This window comes from Acinonyx jubatus, chromosome B1 (genome assembly GCF_027475565.1).
Source record: "Acinonyx jubatus isolate Ajub_Pintada_27869175 chromosome B1, VMU_Ajub_asm_v1.0, whole genome shotgun sequence".
NCBI classification, from domain to species: Eukaryota; Metazoa; Chordata; class Mammalia; order Carnivora; family Felidae; genus Acinonyx; species Acinonyx jubatus.
The window spans coordinates 80,839,216-80,858,356 of record NC_069382.1 but is presented as its reverse complement, the minus strand read 5'-3'; the positions used below and the strand labels follow the sequence as shown (position 1 = coordinate 80,858,356).

At 37.2% G+C, this 19,141-nt stretch overlaps 1 protein-coding gene across 1 annotated transcript in view; it reads right to left on the bottom strand.

Moving 5' to 3' along the window:
* The window catches only part of GYPA (glycophorin A (MNS blood group)), a 35,257-nt gene extending 17,378 nt beyond the window's left edge, over positions 1–17,879 (bottom strand). Inside the window, exons 1-3 of the mRNA XM_053216917.1 lie at positions 17,663–17,879; positions 14,294–14,364; positions 4,468–4,480 (exon numbers count right to left, since the gene is read on the bottom strand). Coding sequence (XP_053072892.1) covers positions 4,468–4,480; positions 14,294–14,364; positions 17,663–17,705 — 127 coding nt within the window. The 5' untranslated portion in view covers positions 17,706–17,879. The remainder of the gene's footprint in view (positions 1–4,467; positions 4,481–14,293; positions 14,365–17,662) is intronic.
* Between the last annotated feature and the right edge of the window lie 1,262 nt (positions 17,880–19,141).

Here is a 19,141-nt window from a genome sequence, read left to right as displayed (position 1 = left end):
TCACTTAGCCCTCAGTGTCCTCTTGCTATAGCCTCTTGCTACAACCATTACTGTTCTAGTAATTTTGACACGAGGGTCATTTTTTAAATCTGTTCACTTTTCCTAGGAAGAGCACAGCCAGACTATTCCTGAAAAATCCCACTGCCATATATATGTGTATATATATTGAATATATATATATATTGAATATATATATAGAATATATATAGAATATATATAGAATATATATATATTGAATATATATAGAACATATATATAGAATATATATATAGAACACATATATAGAATATATATATAGAATATATATATATTGAATATATATATGTAGAATATATATATATTGAATATATATATGTAGAATATATATATATTGAATATATATATTCAATATATGTAGAATATATATATTGAATATATATATTCAATATATATAGTATATATATATTGAATATATATATATACTATATATATTGAATATATATATATATACTATATATATATGAGGTATTATGGAAGGTGTGTCAGCATTTGGCTACCCAATATTACACATTTCCTTAGTTGCTCTAAAAAGTATACTCTGCAGTCCTTACCCCATGCTTACTTACAATGACTCGCTGGTCGAAACTGGAAGGATGGGAAGAATTTTAGGTAGAAATGTGGAAAAGGAGGAATGAAGGTAAAGAAATAGCATGTGAAGACAAGGACGTTGCAGTGTGCATTTGTGTGGAGACCAGGAGACAGGCGGCAGGCAAAGGCTGGCAAACTTCTCACATTGACAAGAATTTAAAGTTTAAGTAGAAAATTAGTGCAAGATAAAACACAAGGGTAGCTTCAGCAGGGCCTCAAATTCCTCATTTAAAATTTTGTTTCAGTCCCCGAATACTGAAATGGCATTTGCTATGGCACTTTGTACAAAGTACATTACAGAGACAGAAACTGCACATAATTTAGGTTCTGGAAGGGTATAATGAATGAATTAATATACCACCCAGAATATTAAAGATTCCAAATTTTCATGACTGTATCATCTCACACTTATAATATCTGAATTGTTCCAGAACATTCACCTCCTTTCTTTCTTACCCTCACAGCTCTGCCCTCACAGTTGTGCACTGAAACAGACCGAGACATCTGTATATTGAGGCAGGGAACATGAGAAGGTGCCTGTCACTATTCCCAGGGTACCAAGAAGGAGGGGCAACTTGTGGGCCCAGGACACATTTAGGGATACAATGGGGAATAGAGGTCCAGTCTCCTAACACCATCCTCTGTGCTCTATCCACCAAATCACACGGCTTTCCCAAATAGTTGACATTCTAACATGAAATGTTATTAGAAGGAATAAAAATCAAGTGCAATGTTGGACAAATAGCCTGCAATTTTGCTTTATGCCAAAACTTCCAGTAGCCGAGCTCCTGTCATGATGTGATAAAGTCAGCTCTTACAGCTGTTGGTTTGGGTTTGGTTCCCTCCTGACTTACAGTTGATAGAAGTCTTATCTTACGAGAGCAAACTCTTACAAGGACACATCCTGCATATGAAATGCCTTAGTTTCCAACTCAGAAAACTAAATTTTCTAAGTGCTATAGGTTTTTTTTTTTGTTTTTTGTTTTTTTTTTTTTTGGCACTGGATGACCATGAATATTGGTTGATACATTTATTTGTGGAAGTTTTACATAGCTAATCTGTGGTAAAACAGTGACAAAAACTCACATCCGCTGACTTCCAACCCAGTGTCTTTTCTGCCAGGCCCTATTATTTTATACAGAATGAATGTATAAATGGGGATCTTGCCTGCCCACCCCCACCCCCAAAAAAATGTTTGGAGAAGGCTTTGGCTGTTAAGCAATAATATACTCAATTTTGCTCTTGAACCAAAGGATTGACAAACTCAATCTGGGTCAAGTTGTCATTCATTTTTCTTTTTTGGAAGGGTTTTAGTAAGCCAAAATAGCCAGTTACAATTCAGAAAAAATGAGCTTGCTAAAGAACAGAGTGGTTGTTGTGATAATATTTGAGCCTAGTGTTTTGAATAGCCCTCAATATTCTGTTTGAACTTTCTGATCCCTAGCTCTTAAGGAAGGGAACAGCCTGTTAACTGGTGCATTTAGCAGGTGAGCTGTCAAACGCAATGACCAGCTTCTGTTCGTCTATAGAGTGACATGCTCTGGTAGTTCCCTTGAAGCGAGGTAGTCACACTTCTGCCTTTCCTTAACTTGATAGTATAATAGCTCCTCATTGAGTCTGACTTGAACCTGTGGACTAGAATGACAACAGCTTTCCTCAGGAACCTTGAACTTTATAGCCTGGTTCTGTACTACCCAGCTGCTGGCCATTCTCGTTGTCCCAAATCATTGTTGAGGCAGCGGGGTTAGAGAGATAAATCAGCCTATAATCTCGGCCACTGCACGTTCTTCAGCCCAGACGGAAAGAAAGCAAGGGATGTTCATCTACATTGTCCCAGTGAGAAAAGAGGTCAGAGTTCCAGTCCAGTCCAAGCTTTGCCACTAACTGGCTGAGGATCTGAGTAAGTCACTAAACTTATCTGAGCCTCAGTTTCTTGCTTCTAATATGAGAGTAATGGAACAGATATCCTGTAAAGAATGTCACTACTCCAGAATCATGGAAATATATAATAATATTCATATTTAACACATTATGTATTCACTACATGCTGGGTATCCTCTCTTGCCACCTTCAAAACCTGAGAGCATATTATTATATATTAACCATTATTTGTAGAGGAGAAAAACAAAGATCAGAAACATTGCCTAACTTGCCTAAGAGATTCAGTTGATAAATGGCAGAGCTGGGTTTTAAATTCAGATCTATTTGACTGCAGAGCTGTCTGCAAAGGTCTACTATGATCTATGCAGAATAAAAAGAATGAGAGCCCCAAGTAAGTTGCTTTGAGAGATTAAATTCTCAACAAATTATGTAACTACTCTCAAACAAGTCTTCACTTATGGCAAAGTAGGGCTAAGTGAAAAGATACAAAAATAATAACTCACCTGGTGTGTAACCTGAGGTGGGTGGGGGGTACCTCTAACACAGAAGGGCAGGGTGACATGTAGTGTCACAGCCATGTTATGGAAAGACAGATGTTTCTGGTTAGTAACAATTTGTTAGCTGAAACCTCCCTTTTTTTGAGCCAAGCATCTTTCAATCCACTTACTATGCCTATCCCAAATCCTCAGAACAAAAGAGGATCACGTATTTTAGATGTGCTAGCTTTATTTAAAATATTGGCATTTTGGCAGCTGAACTTCCTGCACACATTAGGTTTGAACTTAAGGAGTTAGGGTGGATGAGAAAAATTCTAATTAAAAGTGAAGGGGCGCCTGGGTGGCTCAGTCAGTTAAGCATCCGACTCTTGATTTTGACTCAGGTCATGATCTCAGCAATTGTGAGATGAAGCCCTGCATCGGGTGTGGAGCCTGCCTGGGAGCCGCTTTCCTTCTGCCCCTCCCACAATGGTGCACTTGCTTGGGAAAATGAAAAAAAAAAAAAAAATCTTATCCCAAGGTTCTCACACCACTGATACTTTCTGCCACTGGTTGAACAATGACAAATAGCAACAATAAAAACTAGATCAACATTCTCAATCCTGACTGCATATTGGAACCATCTGTGGTGCACAGGCATGAGATTCCAGTGTGCTGCCAGTGGCGGGAGCCATTGGTCCAGACTAAATCCACATGTAGAAGCTTCATTTTCCAGGGCTTTGAGAGCTACTCTTAAATTTTCTGAGGTTCTTATGGCACCCTTATCTAGAGCTTGAACAAATTCAGAAGACAATTGGATAGTAGCCTGATCTGCTTGAGAAATACTAACATTCACAATTTTCCATATTACATGATGGTACGTCTTGTGGTTTTGTCTTAGAAAAGCCCCTCTCCCCCTGCAGTTGATTTAACTACATGCAGTTTGCAAGGGTAAGCTCCTGAGTGTGTGAAACAGACGACAGGTGGAATGGCTCCACTGGGAAGGTGGGCAGTAAGCCTGGAGCCTCGCACCCTGTGTCCACTGCCAGCTAGAGGCAGCTCCAAGGAGCTCTGCGAGAACTTAGCTAGGAAATCCTCAGTCTCAAACTGACTTTTCAAATTGCAGAATGAAATCCCTTGTGCATGAGTTGGCAGACTTTCTGTAAAGGGACAAAGAATAAATATCTGAGGTTTTGTGGGCCACGTGTTGGTCTCTGTTACAGCTCTTGTCGTTACAGTGCAAAAGTAGCTATAGGCAACGTGTAAGCCAAAGCATAAATAAATAAGTGTGGCTTTGTTCCAATAATTATTGATAGACACTAACATTTTATTGATTTTATAGATTTTATTAATTTTTTTTAACTTTCATTTATTATTGAGAGGCAGAGAGAGACAGAGCATGAGCAGGGGAAAGGCAGAGAAAGGGGGAGACGCAGAATCCGAAGCAGGCTCCAGGCTCTGAGCTGTCAGCACAGAACTCGACATGGGGCTTGAACCTACGGGCCATGAGATCATGACCTGACCTGAAGTCGTTCCCTTAACAGACTGAGCCACCCAGGCACCCATTTTAATTTTACATAATATTCACATGTCACAAAGTATTATTATTCTTCTGATTTTTTAAAGCACTTAAAAAAGTAAAAGCCATTGTTAACTTGCAGGCTATCCAAGACCAGTGGTGGGCTGGGTTCGGCTCCCAGGCTGTAGTTTGCTGGCTCCTGCATTACTGTATTTAGAATCTCTGGCTATGGAACTCAGTTGTCAGTATCTTATAGAGACAGTCCCTCAGATAATTCCAACATGTAGTTAAGATAGTGAATTCCTTCATTAATGGGCCTTGAAATCAATTCACTGTGTCATTACTGGCATTAAAATAGTAAATTGTACAAAATAGAAGAGACTGCATCACACATAATAAGGACACTTACTATTTTGTGGAATTTTGTTTCACATATGTTTATGTATTTGTGCACAATGGCTTACAGTATACATTCACTACGTCCTAATCACATGTGAATGTGTCCTAACGTTGATATACCTTGCTGTACCGTACCTGAATACCTGGCCTCCGGAAGGGCTGAGGGAATCAACATCCCATGACACAACTGAAATCCATTCAAGGCACCCATGAGCTGTTGCCGAGTTGGCTCCACCCTAGAACAATCTTATCCAGCTTTTATAGGGTCCCTAAAAGCAGTTACAGTTTCTAAGTGTACTGCATCATTAAAATGATTTAAGAGTTCTGAGAGAGAATTCTTAAGAACATAAAGTTAACCACTGGGATAATTACATATAGGTTATATACATTCAAAACAGGAGGAGGATAAAAGCAAACTGACCATAGTGTGTATGTCAAAACATCAGAAATAAATCATTAAAAAAAGAAAAGTGTGGAATAAAGGCAACAAAAGATACTACATGTCACTTGTGAGCCCATAAATGTACATAAATTAAATTTCCATATTAAAATACAAAGACCTTTAGATTGAGTCAAAATAAGATAAAAGGCACCAACAAATGTATGCTAGATCACAAGGAGCACAAACAAAACTAAAGAATGCAAAATGTGTAAAAAAAAAAGTGCGAAGGTATGTTAGACAAATAAAAATAAATAAAAACAGGAATCAAAGATTTAAGATTAGACAAAGTAGAATTAAAGGCAAAGACACTTAAAAAGACATGGAGGATTAATTTATACTGTTAAAGGATCTATTACACAATGATTCTTAGGTAAATATGGGCCATTATATCCCCAAAACAGAGCAACAAGAAATATAAAGCAAAAGAAGGAATTGACAGAATTACAATGGTTGTGGAACAATTTTAACAGTGATATATCAATGAAGCAAAAACAAAACAAAACAAAACAAAACACTGACAGGACCTGAAAAATATCTGACTTGCAATCACAAGTGATTGATGTTGACTTTTCTGGAGTAATAAATCAATGAGAATAAACTTTATGGTGTGTCCCTACATTCCTATAGACTCATTTTGAAGTGAGGTTGCTGAATTGCCTGACAAGATGGCTTTGAGATCTGTACGTGACAGAATAGCTCAGAGGACACCAAGAGGCATATTTGTGCAGTGTCTCTCCTAGCAAGATGCAATTTCACTGCCATGGTTCATCTTTCCAGTTGGCTTCAATAGATGGGCTATACTCACTTTTCGTACTTTAGGATTATTTTCTTTCATTTGATTTTTAAGTGCAATCATGACTGAGAAATAAGTGGTAATCATCAAAGGTATGATCCTTAGATTAAAAGGTACCTAGCCCAGATTAAAAGGAGCAAAAGGCTAACATCATAGTCCCCCAATTAGGGTTCATTAAGTGCAGCAGCAGAAGACAGACCATCAGCTTTCATTATAGGCTCCACTTTAGTGAAAGCATAAGCAGAACACTGACAATGTTGCAAGAGTCAGAAGAGCCAAGCCTGAAACAAGCCCATATGACAAACGAGGTAGTTTAATGTATTGATTAAGTGCATAGATTCTAGAGCCAGCCTTTGTGGGTTCAAACTAATTTCCTTACTAGTTGAGGCCTTGGGCAGGTTGGCTAATTTCTCGGTACCCTTGTTTCATCTTTCGTAAAATGGGGATAATAATTGTTGCTTACCTTATAAATTACTGACTTAGTAAAATGAGTTAAAATATGTGTAAATTTTTGCACAAATAGAAAAGCTGTTCTTAAAATTCCTATGGAATTTCTAGAACCACAAATAACCAAATTAATCTTGAAAAAGAACAAAGGTGGAGGACTTACACTTCAAAATTTCAAAACTTATTACAATGCAACAGTAATCTAAACAGTGTGCTGCTAAACTTCTTACTCAACACATCTCTGGAGGCAAGGGAAACAAAAGTAAAAATGAACTACTGGGACCTCATCAAAATAAAAAGCTTCTGCACAACGAAGGAAACAATCAGCAAAACTAAAGGCAACTGACAGAATGGGAGAAGATATTTGCAAATGACATATCAGATAAAGGGTTAGTATCCAAAATCTATAAAGAACTTATCAAATTCAACACCAAAAAACAAAGAATCCAGTGAAGAAATGGGCAAAAGACATGAATAGACACTTCTCCAAAGAAGACATCCAGATGGCCAACCAACATATGAAAAATTGCTCAACGTCACTCATCATCAGGGAAACACAAATCAAAACCACCATGAGATACCACCTCACACCCGTCAGAATGGCTAACAGTAGCAACTCAGGCAACAACAGATGTTGGTGAGGATGCAGAGAAAGAGGATCTCTTTTGCATTGTTGGTGGGAATGCAAGCTGGTGAAGCCACTCTGGAAAACAGTATGGAGGTTCCTCAAAAAACTAAAAATAGAACTACCCTACGACCCAGCAATTGCACTATTAGGCATTTATCCAAGGGATACAGGTGTGCTGTTTCGAAGGGACACATGCATCCCCATGTTTATAGCAGCACTATCAACAGTAGCTAAAGTATGGAAAGAGCCCAAATGTCCATCGATGGATGAATGGATAAAGAAGATGTGGTATATATATACAATGGAGTATTACTCGGCAATGAAAAAGAATGAAATCTTGCCATTTGCAACCCCGTGGATGGAACTGGAGAGTATTATGCTAAGTGAAATTAGTCACTCAGAGAAAGACAAAAATCATATGACTTCACTCATATGAGGACTTTAAGAGACAAAACAAATGAACATAAGGAAAGGGAAACAAAAATAATATAAAAACAGGGAGGGGGACAAAACAGAAGAGACTCATAAATATGGAGAACAAACTAAGGGTTCCTGGAGGGGTTGTGGGAGGGGGGATGGGCTAAATGGGTAAGGGGCATCAAGGAATCTACTCCTGAAATTATTGCTGCACTGTATGCTAACTAATTTGGATGTAAATTTTAAAAAATAAAAAATAAAATTAAAAAATAAAATAAATAAAAAATAAACTCTGAGGACCAAAAAAAAAAAAAACCCCAAAAAACAAAACAAAACAACAACAACAAAAATCCCACAACAAAACAAAACAAAACAAAAAAGCAATGTGCTGCTGCTCAAAGAATCAAAGGAATAGAATTGGGAGTCTAGAAATAAACCCACATTTTTATCAATCAATTTTCAACAAGGGTTCCAAGACCATTAAATAGTGAAAGAACAGTCTCTTCAACAAATTGTGTGAGACAACTAGTATCCTAATGCAAAAGAATGAAGTTGGATTCTTATCTCACATCATCTAAAAATATCAGATCAAAAAAAGGACCAAAGACATAAATATGAGTTAAAATCATAAAACCCTTAGAAGGAAACATGGGAGTAAATCTTTATGTTCTTGGATTTGCAGTGGTTTTCTTTTGCAATATAGGACACCTAAGGCACATGCAACAAAATTTTAAAAAATAGATAAATTGGACTTCATCAAAATTATAAACTTTTGTGTTATCAAAGGATGTTCTCAAGAGAGTAAAAACATGATCCACAGGATGGGAGAAAATATTTACAAATCATCTATCTGATAAGGGTCTTGTATACAGAGTATATAAAGAACTGTTATAATGTAACAAAACCACAAACAACCCAATTTAAAAATGGGCAAAGAACTTGAGTAGACATTTCTCCAAAGAAGATACACAAATGGCCAACAACCACATGAAAAGATGCTCAACATCATTAGTCACTAAGGAAATGGAAATCAAAACCACAATGAAATATGACTTCACACCTACTAGAAAATAACAAGTGTTGCTGAAGATGTGGAGATATTGGAATCTCATACACTCCTGGAGGGGCTGTAAAATAGTGAAGCTTCTGTGGAAAAAGTATGGCATTTTCTCAATAAGTTATACATAATATACCATATGACTCAGAATTTCTACCCCTAGATACACTCAAAAGAGAATTGAAAACAGGTGTTAAAAAAAAACTTGTACAAGAATTTTTATAACAACACTATTTCCAAAAGCCAAAAATGTACACAAGACCAGTCTATCAACCGATGAATGAATAAATAAGATGTGGTACATCCATGCAATAGAATATTATTCATTCATAAAATAGAATGAAGTACTAACACTTGCTACATGCTAAGTGAATGAAGCCAGACATAAAGACCATGTATTTACGATTACATGTATATGAAATATTCAGAATAGGGAAACAGAAACAGAAAGCAAATTAGCTGTTGCCAAGGCTGGTGGGGGTGGGGGGTGGGGAATAAGAGTTTAATGCATTTGGTACTTCCTTTTAAGCTTATGAAAATGTTCTGAAACTAGATAACAGCTATAGGAGTACAGCATTGTGAATGTATTAAATACCACCACTGAGTTGCACATTTAAAAATGGTTAAAATGATGAATTTTATTACATGTATGTCTCCACACACAAAAAATTAAATATATGTACCTGGCTTAGAGTAGTGCTTGGCAGTAGGTAAATGCTCTATGAATGCTGGCTATTAATCTTTGGAATGTAACTGTATACAGAACCTAATCTATACTATACCCATCTAGAGATGGATGCACCAAAGTTGATTAGCTATACATAGAATTTTGTACGCTAAAAATAAAGATGGCACCTTCTTTTCTGGTGCTTACATATAATAATTTGTATACAAAGAAACTCTTAACAAAAATCCCCAAATAGAGAGGCACCTGGGTGGCTCAGTCGGTTAAGCATCTGACTTCGGCTCAGGTCATGATCTCGCAGTTTGTGTCTTTGATCCCCACGTCAGGCTCTGTGCTGACAGCTCAGAGCCTGGAGACTGCTTCAGATTCTGTGTCTCCCTCTCTCTCTGGCACCCTCCCCTGCTCATACTCTGTCTCTCTCTCTCTCAAAAATAAAGATTAAAAAAAATTAAAAAAAAAATCCTCTACTATAATTGGAAGAGATGATTCTTCTTCAAAATATCTTTCACTTAAAACTTGCACATAGTGATTAATGAATTATTTTTAAATAAAATGGGCAAAAATTCTTTCACTTTTTGATAGCAAATGCATGTGTACTCACAAAGGTATTTCAAAAAAATATATATATGACAAATGTAGGTAAAATGATCCTAAGACAAATATTAAATTCAGCACGATATTAAAAGAATACTTTACAATAGCCAAGTGATTAATACTACGATGTGAGGTATAGGGCAATGTGATAATATCCATTGATATAATTCATCATTCAACATATTGAAGAATAAAAATACTGTGAAATAAATAGAAACTAATAAGATGAACAGACATTCTTAAAGAAAACCAAACAAAAGTTTAAAAAGTATTTCTGTTATGTTAGGTATAACAGATACTTTCTTTCTTGTGACAACTGTCAGGAAATGTATTATTTTACCATTAAGCTATGGAAGTCAACTTTCAAAGTTTCAACAATGATGCATAAAAGGCATTTTAGAGAATTTAAGATATTTTCTTTTTCTTGATTAAAGCTCTTTGTTTAACGCTAGCAAGAAATTTCTTAACATAAGGATTATTTGCTGAAAGCCGCAGACATCATAATTAATGGCGAGACATTCATATTGTAGACAGTCTCAAGACAAGGATGACTATCACGACCATTATGCAGCATTAACTAACATAAATAACATTTAGAAGTTCTAACAAATGCAATATCATAAGAAAAGCAGCTATGAACATTTATTTCAAGTGAAGAAGAAACAAAATTTCACTTTTATAAGGAATATGATTCTTAATTTTGGAAATTGAAGAGAATCAACTATTTTAACCAAATAAGGTTAGCCATGTCACTTATAAAATGAACGTATACAAAGTGATAAATTCATCTTAGGCCATTGATAAACAATTTGAAAATGTAATGAAATATATTTTAATTAAAACAATAAAAGGACATGTAAAATATCTCTTCAAAAGGAAATACATAAAATTTATCTAAAGTTTTTTTCAGAATTTTTTTCCGAATTTTTTTCAAACTCTTCAGAGGACATAAGATAAGGCTCAGTGAAAAAACATGATATCTTCCCAATTCAAAGATTTACTATTACAAAATGTTTTATTTGCTCTGAGTCAATTTATTCATTTCATTCTATCATTCATTCCATTCTAGCCAAATAACCCTGGGAATATTTTTATGTTGCACAAGGGATAACTTTCCCAAATGATTCTGAAACTCATCTGGAGGAATAAACTAAAACTTCTGGCTTCCAGTCAAGGCAAACTAGCTTCTTGCAGATCAAGCCTCCTGTCCACAACAAGTAGAAAAGCTGAGCAAATTTAACACATCTAGAGAGGGCATCAGAGCCTACCAAGACAGTAGGCTCTGAAGGTGGAGAGGAAGTACAGAGAGGTGAGCTTGCCATTGGCTTTCCCCTGAAGACATTTGTCTATTTTCAAGTGAGACCTGAGAGGCCCTGAAACTTGTGAGAGATTTTAATGGTCTCACAGAACTAGGGGTTCAGGACCCACTGAGGAGGAGTGGGAGTCATGACAAACTCAACACGTGTAAAAAGAAATTTTTTTAAGTTTATTTATTCAAGTACTCTCCATACCAAACATGGCACTCAAAACTCACGACCCTGAGATCAAGAGCCATATGCTCTACCAACTGAGCCAGCCAGGTACCTCTTATTCTAAAAAAACTTTTTAAAATAAACGCCATGAGATTTTTAAGTTGGGGCCTCCAAAGTGCTATTCCCTAGAAGTGTGTGTGTGTGTGTGTTGGGGGGGGAGGGAACAGAAAGTGAGCTTTCAAAAAGATGGATTGCTAGCTGCAACTCAGTTGCTCAGTTGCTGAGTGGATTAAGATGTTTCTTCTCAGTAACTGCCCACTGGAAGCCAAGATCTGACCTGGCACTGGTTTGCCTCACCTCACTCACCTCACCTCAGACCTGACTCTGATGGATCCCAGCTATGTTTAAAATTCTGCCATGTTATTCATCATTGATTTTTTGAATTAATTTTGAGTTTTTAAAAAATACTTTATGAAAGTATTTATCTTGATGACTAAGGTTTTGGTGCCCCCTTAAATTTGGTCCTGAGGTGAGTACCTCACTCCCATTCTAATCTTCAGCCCCGAGTCCTACACTTGAAATTAGTGAATTTCACTGCATGCAAATTATAACTTGGTAAAGCTGTTAAATACACACACACACACACACACACACACACATACACACACATACACACACACACAGAAATGGTTTGTTTTCATTAGCAATCAAGGAAATAAAAGTCAAAACATAAATACACCATATTTCACTTAACCTTAATTTCAGATACAGATTTCTGGGACACAATTTGGGAAGAAGGTACTGAGACAAGATGCTTTCAAAATTTACTGATGGGTATATACTTTGGCATAACTTTTGGGGAAGCAAATTTAGCAATATTCATCAAAATCTTTAAAAAGTACATATTCTGACACAGAAAGATGAGTCTACAAGGATGTCCATCATAGTGTTGTTTAGGTATTAAGGAAGGCACTTGTGATGAGCACTGGGTGTTGTATGTAAGTGATGAATCACTAAATTCTACTCCTGATACGAATATTACCCTATATGTTAACTAATTACAATTTAAATAAAAACTTGAAACAAACAAACAAAAACAGACTGTAAAGTAGAAACAACCTAAATATTTGAAACACGGCATAGGTTAAACAAACCATAGTTAGGCATCAGATGTAATATTGTGGAGCCATTAAAATGTTTTGTAAGTGTACTCATTAATATGGAATAGATGTTTTTTAAGTGAGGAAAAGTCAGGTTTCAGAATATTATATACAGTAATTTAAAAAAAAATTTTAACGTTTATTTATTTTTGAGAGACAGAAAGAGACAGAGAGCTAGCAGGGGAGGAACGGAGAGAGGGAGACACAGAATCTGAAGCAGGCTCCAGGCTCTGAGCTGTCAGCAAAGAGCCCCACGCGGGGCTCGAACCCGTGAACCGTGAGATCATGACCTCAGCCGAAGTCAGTTGCTTAACTAACTGAGCCACCCAGGAGCCCTTACAGTAATTTTTGAAGTACATATTTATAAACATGCCTAGAAAAAAACATCTGGAATATTTGTACCAAAATATCAACAGTGCTTATTTCTGGATAGCAGATCAGGAATGATGCTCTCCTCTCTTGAGGAAGAAAGTAGAATATGTTGGGTAAGGCTGAGGGTTCTATGGTCAAACCTCCTGGATTTGTATCCAGCTTTCCTGCTCACTGACTGTATGTCCTCAGGCAAGTTTTTAAAACGTTTCGAACCTCTTTTTTTCATCTGCACGATGGGAATAATACCTATTCCACAGAGTTATTGTCAGAATAAAATCCACGTAGAGGGCTTAGCATAGTGCCTGATATACAGAAAGTGTTCAGTTTGAACTAATACTTTTCTCATTTTTCTTGAATGAATACATGAAAAGTTAAATATATGCCATGACCCTTGTTCCCTCTTTACATATGGTTTTTGTAAAGGTGACAGTTCATTGTCTCTATCACTGGGTAAATGCTTAAGTTTAACACTTCTGTCAGTTATGTCGGTTTCTTGGTAAGAAACCCAGGCCTTTTGCTTGTATCTTCAAAGCAAATCGCTAAATTTGAGTCTGATTCCAAAATATCAGAGGAGATGAAGCTTTAGCTGAGATGATGTCAGGAATCTCCTCCAGCACCTTTGCTCTGGCAGTTGGTATGATGCCCGGGGACAGAGAGAAGAATGTATGGTATTTTATGATTTGGGGCCTACAATGGTTTTAGAGTCATTTAATTTTCTGAGACAGACATGGGCCTGGCTCCCATGATGTTACAGAAGTCTCTTAGTGAACAGTGTCCCAAGGTTCTATGCATCTGACACTTTTCTGATACTCTTAGCTGCTGGAGTATGGCTGTTGGCGGCTTGGGGTTGTATATCACAATAGAGTTGTGTGTCATAACAGATATGTATGAGCTGTGTATTGTAACAGATGTGGACAAGTTGTGTATCATAACAGAAACAAGCCCTATTAAAAATTGAAAATGGGAAAATTCGTAATGATGGTGTATCTCCTCTGTTTGCTGACAATTCTTGCTTTTTTCTCTATCAGATTCCTGAAATAAGAGTCAGCAGACATTCTAACCAAGTTTATTTGAGTAACCACAATGAAATGCATCTGCCAGTATCTTGGTTTTCCTGTTCATATTTGTCAGCATTGCTTAATGACAGAGGCCTCTTAGAAAGCAAAGATTATTTGTTCAGTTTACCTTTTACATTTTTTTTTACCTTTTCCTAATTATGTTTTTTTTTTTTTACCTTTTCCTAATTACATATGCAGAAATGATGATAATGGCTGGAAATCTGTTACCCATCTACTTTTGTTGGCAACTTATGTGATGATTGAACAGTCATGGCCCTTACTGGTGTTTCGTGAGTCATTGAGACACTTTCAGTAGTTAGTTGAGAGGAACTATAGCCTATAAAGACAAGTTGAGGAAATTACTTAAAATGTGCTTCCCCAAAAGGTTCATAGATGTTTTCAATAATCTTCTAGAAACCAAAGTAAAAAGAAATCCATCACAGGAATGCTAAATCTGGTTTGCCAATTTAAAATTAGTGGGTGTCAGTCTTGAGGTACCGTCTCTTTTTTCCCTTCTTAGAGGGATCCTTCCCCAGGCATTCATAGTGAGGTGTCCGTTTCTGCCTAAAAACCCAATTTTACCCCAAGATTATGAGATTTATAGGTTTGGGAACAAGGCTACAGGTCATCTCAGGCTGACCTTTGGGAACTCATAGAAGTTAAGCGATGGAAGGGATTTTAGATACTATCTATTCTGTGTTTTATTCAATAGGGACAAGGAAATGGATGCCCATGAGGATGAATTGATTTTCCACAGTGAAACTAGTCTGCTGCAAAATTCTGGTCATTTGTTATTTCTGCAACTATTATTTATTGAGTGCTTACTATGTGCCTAGCAATGTGTGGGATGCATAAATAAAGACACAGGTTTTACTAGTAAGAAATTCAAGTAGTCCCTGAAACCCAGCTCAGAACTCTTCCCTACAACATTTACATGGACAGAAAGGCTCTCTTTTTGGATCGCTGAGAAAACGGAGATGGCTGTTTCTTTACTTACTCCTTCTAAGCATGTGCTTTTCAAACTGATATACCTGCTGACATATGGAATAAGATGTCCAGGGTATCATGGTATACCTACACAGAGCTCTCATTTTGCCTAAACAAATGAAAACAAATATTCTTTCCTTCCTTCTCCTCCCTCCCTTCCCCTTTTTCTCCCTCCCTTTACTTGCTTCCTTGCTGATTCACCCGATATCCTAAGACATGTCAAGAGCTGTGCTAGATTCTGGAGATACACTAACGAATAAAACCTGTGATAATACCTGTTCCTTGGGATCTTCCAATTAAATCAATAAATTATGGCCTAGGATGCAAATTTTGCACAAATTTTAAAGTAAAACCAGGAAACTGAGGGTTTACTTTAGAGGGTCCTGGTTTATGAATTTCCTGGTTGAAGTGTTACAATAGTGCATTCTCAAATTCCTTCTTAGTGTCCGAGTCTGATTTTCAAATAAAAGCATTGAACACACTCTTGTCCAGTGTCAGAAATGTTGCCTTTGTCCTTCCCCCAACTTTTGCGAGGTCAGCTTCTTCCAGTCGTTCACCTCTCTTCATAAATGTCACTTACTCCAAGAAAAATTTCCTGCTACCCTTTTGTAAATCAGCCTTCTGCATTATGTTTATCGCTTTTCCTGGTTTAATTTTATTGGTGTTCTTTATCATTGTTCTTATGTTAGTGATTTACTTATTCAGTTTAGGGCTGGTGCTCCCTCTCACTGCCCTGACTGTGTGCTCCACAGGAGCTCACTGCTCCTACTGGCGTGGCCTCCGTGTCCAGCACCTGACACACAAGTGCCGAACGAACAAATGAGTAAATGAATTCAGGGATTGGGAATCAAATAATTTCAAGAGAACTTACTCTCCATTTGGAGAATGACATCTGATAAATTTAGAATTAGGAATAGTGGCTTTACCCTCAAGATCTCCAGGGAAAGAAATATCATCTTTTCTTTATTTTTTCCCTAGCCAAAGGTGTTTAAACCACTTTCCAGGTTCTCTACTTAAACTAGTGAGTAAGGGGGTGCTCAAACACCTTTCCATTATTCCATTATTCCAGAGAATGTCTTTGGATGGTTTCAGAAAACGCAAAGATGATGGCAGCATTTGCAATGAGGGCTGCGGGGGGCCTTTGGGGGTCGCATGGCCTTGATGACCTCTCATGAACTGTCATTGAAGACCTTAGTACACTATCCACTTGAGCAGTTGTAGACATGAAGCATTTATTTCTTCTCCAGGAATCCTTTCCAAATATTCCCCACCCCCCACCACAAAAAACTGGGTAACGTATCTAGTTCGATTGAGTAGGCCTTCTTTGCCCTCTGAACAGCACAGTACCTCTTTTCTTTTCTGTGTAATAGCTCTAGAAGTATTGGAATATATTTAAATATTATACTACATCCCTTCTGCTTGTTTTCTTTTCTTCAAGCTAAATGTTTTCATATTTTGCTACTTAAAAAAAAAGAGAGTAATTTTGTTAGTCTCCTGTTTTCCTGTTATTGTCCCATTTTCCCTGACTTCTCAGAAATCATCCTTACACACCCAGATTTGTTCCCTAGCCAGTAATTACTATCATAGCTAAATTATTTACTAATTTGCTATTCCTTTGTATAGTCCCTATTTCATTAGTAGGAGGCAGGTACCAACACTGTAGACATTTTACAGATGAAGATAGGGAGGTGAAAAGAGGATAATTTGCCTTAATGTCCCCCAGCCTTTCAGATGTCAAACCAGGTTTGAGCTTAGTTCTGTCTCTTCCTCATCCCTATGCTTTAACCATTACACTTTTTTATTGGCTAATATATCTTAGAAAATGCTGGCTCCCTTCTCTATCTCCTAGAGTGTCCAGTAGATCCTTAGTACGTGCTCCAATGTGAGTTAGAGCCATGTCTGAGGGCTTCATACATTTCAAGTAACTGCCTACTCCTTATCTATGCATTTCCAACACGTAGACAATGCATTTGAGAAGACATTAACCATCACATCCTCAGAAAAGGGCTCCAAATATTGCTAATTTAATACAACTTGGTAATACTCCACATTATTTCTTTATCTTAATGAATTGATTTTGATTTCTCCCCAAACCACCTAACACTTAAGCCAATAAGCTGCTTTTTCTTCTTCCTCCATCATACCTCAGTAAAAGACCAAAGAGTGGGAAACAGCTCCCCCACGGATGCAGACTTCATGCTTGTAGCTTGTACTTTTTTGGCAGGTGAAGGAGATTATAATTTTTCACAAAACGTTTTGAAAACTGAGGATCACATATCCACCATCACTGTCACTAATGACCGTTTAATTTAGAAGTTAACCTCATTAAGCACAAATAAGGCAATAAATTTATTCACAGAGACATTTCTCATTATATTTGGTACAATTCTTTTCACTGCGGCGAGGCTTTGAACTGAAGCATGCTACTGGAAAATTGTGATCCAGCCACAATTACAGAACTCCTTAACCCAATTCCCTCCACCTTACCAGCTGAGTCCCAATAGAAATCCATCCACCAGACTGGGCTCTGAGATACTACCCATTTATTCATTTAAGTAAGATAGAACTAAAATCAGGTAGTTTACATTTTAACCTATAATCTGATATCCACTATAACAGCATCATGCTACAAAAAGAAATGTACTTACCTGAGAGTAGTAATACAGTTAGTATTATTGTTTTTTCATACATCCTGAGATCATGAGCTGGCTCTCAAAAGTCAGTACGAGAAAACCACCAAAGACAACTGGAGTGCAGTCTGTGGCCCCAGCTGGGACTCTGTTATCTTTCCGACACACCTTTCTGAGGCATCAGTTGATAGGCCTGGGAGGCATTTTAAATTATGCAAATTTGTGAAACATCTGTCAATAAAGATACATGGATAGCGGCTTCACCGATTAAAGTGTTAAGTAAAATCTTCACTTCAGGGAACTGGCTGTTACATGTTAAGTCTACTTTGCATAAATTAAGTGGGCATTGCAAGGCAGTGGTCTCCAGAAACTGCCCGTTTGAACGAAGAGGAATTGGACCCTGATGGCCTGAGACTGGGACCCTGAGCAAGGCTGGGGTAGCTATCAGGGAGCTAGAGACCTTCTTGGTTTTCATGTAGGTGTTCTCCTGGGCCAGGACGACAATGACTTCTTACACGTGAAATAAATGTATTTGAGAGGTTACCTTACCACTGAGTGCTCTGGGGTTTGAAAGAACTCTCCAACTCACGACAAGCCACACAGCGATATGAGAGTACATGAAACACAGGGAAATTTGAATTCAAAACAGCATTTCAATTCAACAGCTAGTGCCCACATGGCTGCGGTCAGTGAATCATCTCTCTCCAAAATATGCCTCACTAAGTAAGCGTGAGTGAATGCCAAGGCAATAAATGCAAACGCTCAAAACCAAAAATAGACAACACAAAAATCTTGTAAAGCAGGTTAAAATGTGGGTTATGGAAGGCTGAGGCATATCCATTTTAAAGGGAGGCATAAAAAAAACAATCATATGAATTAAATCTGAAACAGCTTAAAGAAGGTGATCTCCTTCCTGTGAAAGCCGTGAATATCTTTCCTGTTTGACCCAGAAAATCAATTTGCTATGTCAGCAATTTGTCAAATAAATTATATGTACATTTTTACCCAAAATGTGGTTAAGAAACTATTTAGGAAACTAGTGGTTTGCAGCCACAGGATGTGGAGCCACAGACAAAAAAAAAAATAATCATTTACTGGGGAAAATATGGAGATAAATGTTAGCTAACATCCCAGAGAGGGGTTCTGAGGGGATAGAGAAGGCACTGAGATGCAGACCTGAGGGGGAACTAAGACTGAGGGACACAGAGGGGTCTCTGAGAGACAGCGCAAGAATGTGAAAGCCCCAGAATCCTGAAGCCCCTCTGAAGCCTGTGCCAATTCATGCAAAAACAATTACAGCAAAATTTACAAATCATTAAATGTAACCAATATTCAGTAAATGAATAACTTGCTTAATTTAGTATTTGCTATGGCTGGATATCAGATTGGGTTGCAGAAACTGTTTTCAACAGATACTCAAATAAAGGAGATTTATTTTGGATATTATTATGATCAGTAAAGATTATGTCACATGATTTCATACTTTTAAGGAGAGAA